The 9,114-nt window shown below is 24.6% G+C and overlaps 1 protein-coding gene across 1 annotated transcript; it reads right to left on the reverse strand.

Annotated features, from left to right (window-relative positions):
* Nucleotides 1-6,423: 6,423 nt before the first annotated feature.
* On the reverse strand, nucleotides 6,424-8,624 carry LOC145846961 (regulator of G-protein signaling 1-like). The gene is made up of 5 exons (XM_082953470.1): nucleotides 8,443-8,624; nucleotides 7,951-8,288; nucleotides 7,646-7,710; nucleotides 7,247-7,413; nucleotides 6,424-6,831 (listed from the first exon to the last, which is right to left on the reverse strand). Exons 1-5 carry the CDS (start codon nucleotides 8,473-8,475, stop codon nucleotides 6,682-6,684), a joined length of 753 nt encoding a protein of 250 aa, XP_082809596.1. The 5' UTR covers nucleotides 8,476-8,624; the 3' UTR covers nucleotides 6,424-6,681.
* Between the last annotated feature and the right edge of the window lie 490 nt (nucleotides 8,625-9,114).

Below are 9,114 nucleotides of genomic sequence, written 5' to 3' on the forward strand. Positions count from 1 at the left end.
GACGAAATAGCCTTAAGTTCTAATTTCAAAATTTTTGTTAAGAGTATGAAGCAAAATTTGTTACTTTATATATATTTTTTTTTTAAAGTAAAATTTATTAATTTTTTTTTTATATAGCTTGTTATTTGAATAAAACTAGAATAATCGTTATTTAGTTATTATAAACTTTAATTAGAAAATACTTTTGTTCGTCATTGTTTTGTAAATTAAGTCATCATGTTGATGTCGAATGAAAAAATAGTAACGTATTAGTTATATGTCATTTTAACAAACATAAGGTTTAATTGTGTCATAATCAGCAAAATTACGTTAGGGTTTATTTAAAACTCGGGTGTATTAATTTAGTTGTCTTTTAACGCCTACTACTGAGCCATTTAACCTTACAAACTCAACTCACTTAAATGATTATCACTTCAAATCAAAGTATTTGCACAAATTAAGCCAGCGGGTTTAATTTTTCAATGCACAACAGATGTTTTTACGTATTTTTCTTTAGAGATTGTCGTCATTATCGTTATTGTACTAAAAAATAAAGATTGTTAAAACAATATCAATAATAATATTGATGCTTTTAATTGTATTTCAAAGCAACAACTTCACTAAAAAAATCATAGTTTTTCTTTTAGTTGCTTTAGTTAAGAAAAATAAATTAAAACCTAAATCTAATATAGTAAAATCTGGTTTAACATAAACAAAAAAAAAATTATTTATCACAGACTGGAAACATAAGAATTTAAATATAAAAATTCACCTTAAAAAAAGTAAAACCAACCATTCTATTGAATTTAATAGTTCTAAAACTACATACAGACTTAGGTTTAACACTTTAATTAAAGGATGCATAAGATATCAATATTTTTGCTTTTTTTTTTCAGAAATTACAAAATACAATTTTTGATATTTATTAATATAAATGAAAACAAAAACAAGCTGCTTTGAGATACCTTTGTAAAAGATACCTTTGTTTGCAATAAGAATTTAACATTTTATTTTGCATTCAAAGTTCAAATTTATTTTGCAGTTTTTTTTTATGATTTGAATCTTTTATAATGTTTTTCTTAATAAATGTGCTAAACAGATTTAATCTTAATTAAATTGTCCTAAACTAAGATGTGCTAAAATAGCTTTGAAATATTTTTGTTGAATATTTAAGTAGATTATTTCATAGTTAACTAAGTAACTTTTTTTTTTCAATATTTTAAAACGAAATTTTAAACAAAAATACATGGTATATTTCTCAGAATGAAGGCCTAAGTGCTGTTAAGATTTTAATTAAATATAGAGAAATAGGTAGTCTAAACATGAATCACAATGAATTGTTTTCAAAGATAAAAATTTTATGAAAATTATTAGCTCAGTTAATAATCTTGCTTTTATCTAATTATTTCATTTTGATTTTATTTAAAAAAAAACTAACAATAGAATTTTAATGGTAAAAATAAAAAGAGTGTAGTTGTACAACTATTTCTAATTAGTTTTTTTTTCAACTTTTTACTAAAAAAGTAGATAAACAGATAAAATAGCTGACAAAACTTTTGAATAAAGCTTTTTTTTCTTAAGTTCATATACTTTTTCAAAATATAAAACTTTAGAATGTCGGAAAAAAAATTACTTCTAAATTTCAGCCTCAAAATTACACATAAATTAAAAATACAGTGACGCATGACAGTGGGCGGTATTCAAAAGTTTAACTTTTTTGTTAAAAGTCTTTTGTGCAAGTAAAACAGCCATTCTTTACAATTCTATAAATAAAAGTCAATTGTAATCTATTTTTATTTCCAGACGAAAAGTAATAAAGTACATTTAGCGTACAACACGACTGAACTTATTTATAGATGTTTAGTGAAGCACAACAAGAAACGTTGAAAGTAAAACAAAACACAAGCTTGTGTAGTGATATAAGTTTAACTTAGTTTATTTTTAGAAAACTATTTTAAGGTTCAAAAAACAAAAACTTTTGTTATAATTTTGGTTGACAGACAATTTATATTAGGACTAAGTTTTAATACTAAACATTTTGACCGTTTTATTTGAAAGTAAAAAAATAAAAAACATATTTATTAGTTAAATTCTTTTTCACAATTATTTGCTACTTGACAGTTGATTTCGACATTGGGTTTTTTTCATAAAAACTCTAATCTGCAAATGTATTTACTTCACAAAATAACACAAGTTAATGTGGTACACCAAAGTCTTAGCTCGGTAAAAAAATATCAAATTAAGTTGTTTACTTTTTGTTTGCTAGTCAAACTTTGATCTAACGTGTGAATTGGAAATGCGACAAACTATTCAAAACAAAATTTAGATAAGACTATAAAATCAATTTACTCAAACTATTTTTTTTTCACAATTATTTGCTACTTGACAGTTGATTTCGACATTGGGTTTTTTTCATAAAAACTCCAATCTGCAAATGTATTTACTTCACAAAATAACACAATTTACTCGAACTATTTTTTTTTTCACAATTATTTGCTACTTGACAGTTGATTTCGACATTGGGTTTTTTTCATAAAAACTCCAATCTGCAAATGTATTTACTTCACAAAATAACACAAGTTAATGTGGTACACCAAAGTCTTAGCTCGGTAAAAAAATATCAAATTAAGTTGTTTACTTTTTGTTTGCTAGTCAGTAATGTACCTGTTTGTATTTTATCATGTTGGACATTTAATTCTTGTCTTAGTAACATTTTGTAGTAATCTTTAAGTTTATTATAAAATTGGCATTAAAACATATTTTACATTAAACCTGACTGAAAAGTAAACAAATCCATATAGATTAATATATTTCCATTTGTATTATAAGTTAACGTTCAAGTTCAATTTATTCATAAATGATTTTAAAATGTTTTTATTAGGACTTGATTAAATGGTTACAACGTATACTAATAAATAAAAAAAAGTTTTTATTATATTTTAATATAACTTAAAAGAATCTTCACAAAATAGAACTAAGAATAACTAAGTGTTTTTAAACGTTACATAACACACTTTTTTTCAACCAGTAACAAAAGTTGTAAAAAAAAAAACCTTTAAACTTACAACCAAATCTAAATTTCAATTATAACATTCTAATGAATTTATTAATTAAATACCTATTTTGAATATAGTTAAAACTAAGTTAAAATTTGAGACAATGACACTTTAAATGCTTTTACTAATAATACTTTACAATTCTTTTATTTAATTATATTTTTCTATACAAATATATGGTAAAATAAGAGCAAAGAAAAACGTTTAGGTCGAAGTTGATATGAAAATATCAAAGTATATTAAATTCAACCAATTAATTCCCAACTAAAACTAAATTAAAGTTTTCGACTAACGACACTTTAAACACTAATGAGTCTGTGCTAATTGACAAATATGCATGAAGTTCAAGTGGTTCACAAACCGCGCGCTGGTTGTATGATGAGCGCTAATGGAAGTTGAAACAAAAGTTGACTGCAATTAATAAGTGTGTAAGACCTCTTGCCGAGTGTTTTATCTTTGATTACTGAATTTCCTTATTAGAAGATGAACTTAGTTTATTTGAGTTGTGTATTAATAGCATCATAGCTGTCAGAGTTAATGATTTATCATACATAAGCTTGTTTTTTGTGTGGCCATTCGTAATTAATTTTTGCCGTTAAAACTAACTGTGAAAACTTATTTTTATTTCCTTGTAAAAGTAAAGCACATGTTTGCTTTTTAAAAATTAACGTTTTCTGTTGAGTAAATGCAAAATATATCAAAAATTTAGTAATTTTGCACAAAAAAGGTAACATTTTTTAACGACTTTAAGAATGAAAGTATTAGATACCTTGTAAACATAAACATGTGTAAAACAAAATAATTTTTTAAATTTCAAAAGTTTATTTTTATGGATTTTCTTTGGTTTGCAATAAAAATTTGTAAACTAATATCAAAGAGTAAAAACTTAGCTTACTTAAGCTTATAGAAATGTCTAATGATGATAAATTAAATTTTAAAAGTTTGTGTAAAAACTCCATAATAATATACAAATATTAAGAAAATTAAAAAAAAAATAATTCACTCTAAAAAAATCTTTAGATGTCATATTTTATACAAAAATATATCTCACTCAAAAGTAATATATTAGTTTGTATTGAAAATACAAATTAATACATTAAGTATTACAAAATTTACAATTTTGCATCTATTTACAAGCAATTACTGTATTAATATAAAACATAAAAACATTTGTTTTAAGCTTTTAAAATATGTTGGAATTGACATAAAAAAGTTTTAAATAAGGTTAAAAGTACACAAACCTTTAGAAATATTAAACTAAGTAAGCTTGAATATTTATGACAAGCTATGTTTAAGCCAAGTAAACGTCCCGAAAATGTCAAAGTTCGTTGTTATTTGGGAGGTTAAAGTTAACTTTTATAACAAATTCAAGTTCACGTCCAAAATAATTCTTAATTTCAAATGTTCATGACCGAAAACGAGTATACATTTAATACTTCCTTTTACATTCATAAATTTAATTTTTAAATAAAACAAATTTTAATTTTAGTCCGGCTATTGTTGTTTCGTTTAAATAAAACTTAGATAAAGTTCAAAAATTTTTTGTAAATATCATTTAGCATATAAGATTACATATAGCTGTTTGTAAACAATTTTATTCTATGCATACCTATAGAATCGGCAATAACTTTATAACATAAACAGTAAATTTTTTTATAAATACATTGTAAAACTTCATAGTAAGGTCAAACATCTAACAAAATATTTTATTGTTTGTTGCATAACATTCAGATCCAAGTTCAGTAAATACTTTGCATAATCCGAAAACTCCAAGTTCAAAAAAAATATAAAGAATGTTCGCAGCATATTTTTACTTACGTCACTAATAAATTAAACTCCTCGCTGTTCATTGTATTAACATCGGGTCCCTGAAGGGCGCTATCTTTGACGCACGACCATAATCGCTTCTATTTAACATATTAATTGATTTATTACACTGCTGCATGTAACGCGCAAGTACTGTTTAAAAATACTGACTGTCTTGATGCGAGTTGAATAGTTGACGGGTTTATTGCATGCTTCCGATAATAACATATTGTTGACAGTTATAAAAAGCCAACAATGTTAATGTACTAAAATCAAAAATCATGAATTATATAGTTTTGATACCAAGTAATGATATAAAACTTTGTTATCGAGTTTAGTGTTAAGACAATGAATAAATATTTTTATAATTCAACATTTTTTTAAATTGCGATGTAATGTCCTTATTTAGAGATAAACAAAGTTTTTTTTTCAATTTTTCTCGTTTGAAAATCAATTAATTCAGTTTAAACAAATTGGTCAAAAGTACATTGATTGAAAATTAATTTTTTCTCGTTAGCTCTGGTAGCTTGAATTGAACAGTTTAGTCATTAAAAGCCGCGTTTTAAGTCATTTGAAAATAGTTAAATAAAGGTTTTTTTAACGTTTATAAAAATTAAACTAAATAACATTTGTTTACCTTTAAACAAAATACGCGTTAATAGTTTAAAAGTTTTTTTTCTATTTATAGTTTATTTTAAGTACAGTTAACAAACCAAAAAACACAAAATGTTTTAGAATTTTTTGTAAACATTTATTTGAAATGCTAATTATTATACATTTTTATTTTTTTCAAGTTGAATATATTTCAAACTTATAGCCCAAAATACATAATTGTATTTTTTTTAACAAAACACTATCGTAAGTTAAAATCTTAAGTATTGCTTTAAACTTTTTTACTAAAAAAGTTTATAATATCTAAAACTCCTATAACATTTAAGTATTAAAAACCTAAAAGTAGAGCATTATTTGCCAAATTTATTTTTGACTATCATCATTTAATAAATCATATTGATAAAAATAATTACTCCTTGACTTGTGAGAAGAAAGATTCAAGTTTTTAGTTAATTACAAATTTCAGAAAATTTTTGTAGTAAATAGCTTTAATTTAAACAAAATACTTAAATTTGTTTGAAAAAGTTAAGTTAAGCTTAAATTAAAAAATACTGTTAAAAACTAACTGTCCACAAAAAACCAACAATAAAAAAATTACAAAAACTAATTTAAAGCTTCTCTATAATACATTTATATATATTATACACACTAACAACAACTAGAACAATTTTTTTTAATAGTTTTTAAATATAAAACACTGTAAAAATATAAAAAAGTTTACTTAAACAAAATTTGTTTATCTGAAAGTTATTTATTAGTTAGTAGAAAACTTCATATAAACTTGTTTTTAATACAAGCATAATTAAAATAAAAACTTAAAAAATAAACATGAAAAATTTAGCATGAACAAAGTTTAACTTAAAAATTAATATTTTAGATAAAAATCACTATCAAAAAACAACTTTATGCAAACAAGTGTATGAAAATATCTTATTTATACTATTTCGTTGGCAAAAAGACAATGCAGCAAATCAAGTATTTTAAAGTTGAAGTTTTCTGTAAACCAAAAAACTTAAAAAAAAGGCAGTGTTAAATTTGATCAAAACAAAATTTCTGAACCGATTGAACTAAGCAGTTTAAACGAAAAAAAAAAAACTTAAAAATGAGCGTATTTAGCAAAAATAACAAAAAAAAAGCAGCTTTTTAACTTTTTTTTTCTAGTTTTACTTTTAGTTTTTTTTTTTTGGAAACTAAGTAATCACTGTGAATGATAATAATGAAACAATAATCAGGAGCGACAAGAAACGTTGATGAACCTTTTGAAAGAGTTGGACTCCAGCAGGGTCAGGATGTAACTCTGCGCTTTGTCGAAAAGCGTCAGCTCCAACTTGTGCAGCTGCTCAGTGATTTCCATCTTAGTCTCTTGAGTTATGTTTATCTGAATAAATTGTATTAATGTTACTAATTTATTATACTTGTTTACATAATTTTTTGTTTTAAACTGAAAACTATAGTATGTTTTACCATGTAAATATTTAAACTAATTAGTTGTGTTTAAAGGCTTTTCTTTTGATTAACTATAATTTTTGTTTTTTAAAGTAATTAGTAATAACTATTAATGAAAAACAGCATTTTTTAATCTTGAATGTCTAATGTTATATTTGTAGTTTGAGTATTTTAGCAAAAGCATATAACCGTTGTGTGTTTTCAACGAATTTTTTTTATTAATAGTTTATAAATTTTCAAAAGATTAATGTTTTCAAACAATTTATTTGTAACTATTTTTAAGTAGTTTCAGTACGTTTTAAATTTAAAAATACTATTCTTCATAACAATTACAATATCAATTTTACCTCTAAAGGTGCATTTTGATTAAGGTATTTTGTAAAAATTTCATCTGCTTTCAGCTTTTTATCTTCATAGTTTTCCATTTTTTTGAATTCTTCAACTTCAGAAATAAAAAGAAGATTTTCTTCACTGTACTCGTTTTTAGTAAACTGCAAGAAAGCTTCGTGGGCAGCTGAAAAATTAATAAAGTTAATGTAAATTTATTATTAATTTTTTGGTTTATAATGGTAAATTTTGTGCAGTAAGTTTGAATTTTTTTAGTATGAGCGAAAAAATTTTCTTATTTGCAAAAAAACATAACCACCTTATTTATTTCTTAATTATATTTTTAGTTATTCTAGACAAAAAAAGATGATTATTGAGTTACTAATTTTAAAATGAGTAAAGGAAAACTAAATTCTTACTTTCATCATTAATGACTTGCTCTATTCTCGGCATTGCTTCATTGCCAACAGCTAACGATCGAAGACTGTTTAATTATTTAATTATGTCATAAAGGTTGAACTAACTTATATTAAGCTATTTAATAAGCGTAGGAAGTCATAACCACCTTTTTAAAGTTCAAAACATAAGAGCTACAAGAAATCAATTTAAATCGATTACAACAGTCGTTGTTTTCAGTCGCTTTTTTATAAGAGAAATAAACTTTTTGATATAATTTAATTTATGGATTATAGATTGATAAAAAAACTTATAACAAAAAACTTACTGTTTTGAAAACGAAGAATTGAAATTGTTCATTGAATAAGAAGGCCAGGTCGAGCATCTATGAATGTTTTTATTTTTGTTTTCTTTCTTTCTACTCACAAGTCTAGTAGTGAACGACTTCATGGTCTTGCAAAAACTTCTGCTTCTGCTGCAATCGGCTTTCTTGCTGCAATCCAACGATTTGGTAGTCGAAGTCACACCGTCATCAACTGCTAACGAGTTGCTGTTCCACTCGTTTAAGCTTCGACACTCTTTCGCTTCTTGCTCCAACTTTTGCTTTTTCGAAGAAGTTTTTCTCAGAAACGTACCGCCAATTCGAAACGAAGACCTCAGTTGATCCTGTTTAAAAAAAATTTTGTAAACTTTTGCTAATTTTATGAAAAAAAAAAACAAGGAAACATTTTTGAAACACTTTTAATTTTTACTATTTAAAACTGTATCAAGCTTTGTTAAAAAAAGTTAAAAAAATATTTTTAGGTATTATTAAACTTACCCATCTCTCGGAGAAGCTCAATCTTTTAGGCATATCATCGTCGGGCTGCTGCAAAAATCTTTTTCTTCACAAGAACTAGCTTGACCATCGTAGGAACAAGGTTTCAAGCTTCCGTTATTCCCATCGACATCCCCCAAAGTCCATCCGTGCTTTCTCGATAAAACTGACACCATTTCAATAGGTTTTATATAAGACTACGAGTTGTAAAATAGTCATTATGGTTGTTTAGCATAAAGTTCTTTATATTTTTTTTTCATAGTAAATAATCACAAACTTTTTATTTACATTTATGCGCTCGTCTTTGGCTTTTTTACTTTACTAAAAACTTTCTAAAACTCTACTATTAATAAGATAAATAAATTCACATGTATTAACTAATTCTAACTGGCGAGCATTGAAACTTTCACAGACGCTCAAAGCGTTAAAAAACTAAAGTGATTCAAGTAAAAAGTCGTATAAGTATTTGTTAAAAAGTTTTTTTGGCTACAGTATATATCTTTACAAACGCGTTTTACTTCTAAAGGTTTCTTTTTTTCTCTCTCTCTCGTCTTATTAGCCTGTGTTAGCTTTATCGCTGTGGAAAATTTTGCAGTTTTTTTATGTTTAACTGTAGTTGATGAAAAATAAGCTAAAATATTTCGCTTAAGCTGAAAATTATAAACACTAAAAAAT

Source organism: Thalia democratica, unplaced genomic scaffold, assembly GCF_965202585.1.
Source record: "Thalia democratica unplaced genomic scaffold, ktThaDemo2.hap1.1 HAP1_SCAFFOLD_747, whole genome shotgun sequence".
In the NCBI taxonomy this organism is placed as follows: Eukaryota; Metazoa; Chordata; class Thaliacea; order Salpida; family Salpidae; genus Thalia; species Thalia democratica.

What these genes read in the sequence shown, in the direction of transcription:
- LOC145846961 (XM_082953470.1), bottom strand. Translation starts at nt 8,475, where the DNA reads ATGCCTAAAAGATTGAGCTTCTCCGAGAGATGG. An exon ending in TGAGCTTCTCCGAGAGATGG is followed by an intron (nt 8,289 to 8,442) that starts GTAAGTTTAATA and finishes TTTTTTAAACAG; the next exon opens with GATCAACTGAGGTCTTCGTT. An exon ending in AATTCTTCGTTTTCAAAACA is followed by an intron (nt 7,711 to 7,950) that starts GTAAGTTTTTTG and finishes ATAATTAAACAG; the next exon opens with TCTTCGATCGTTAGCTGTTG.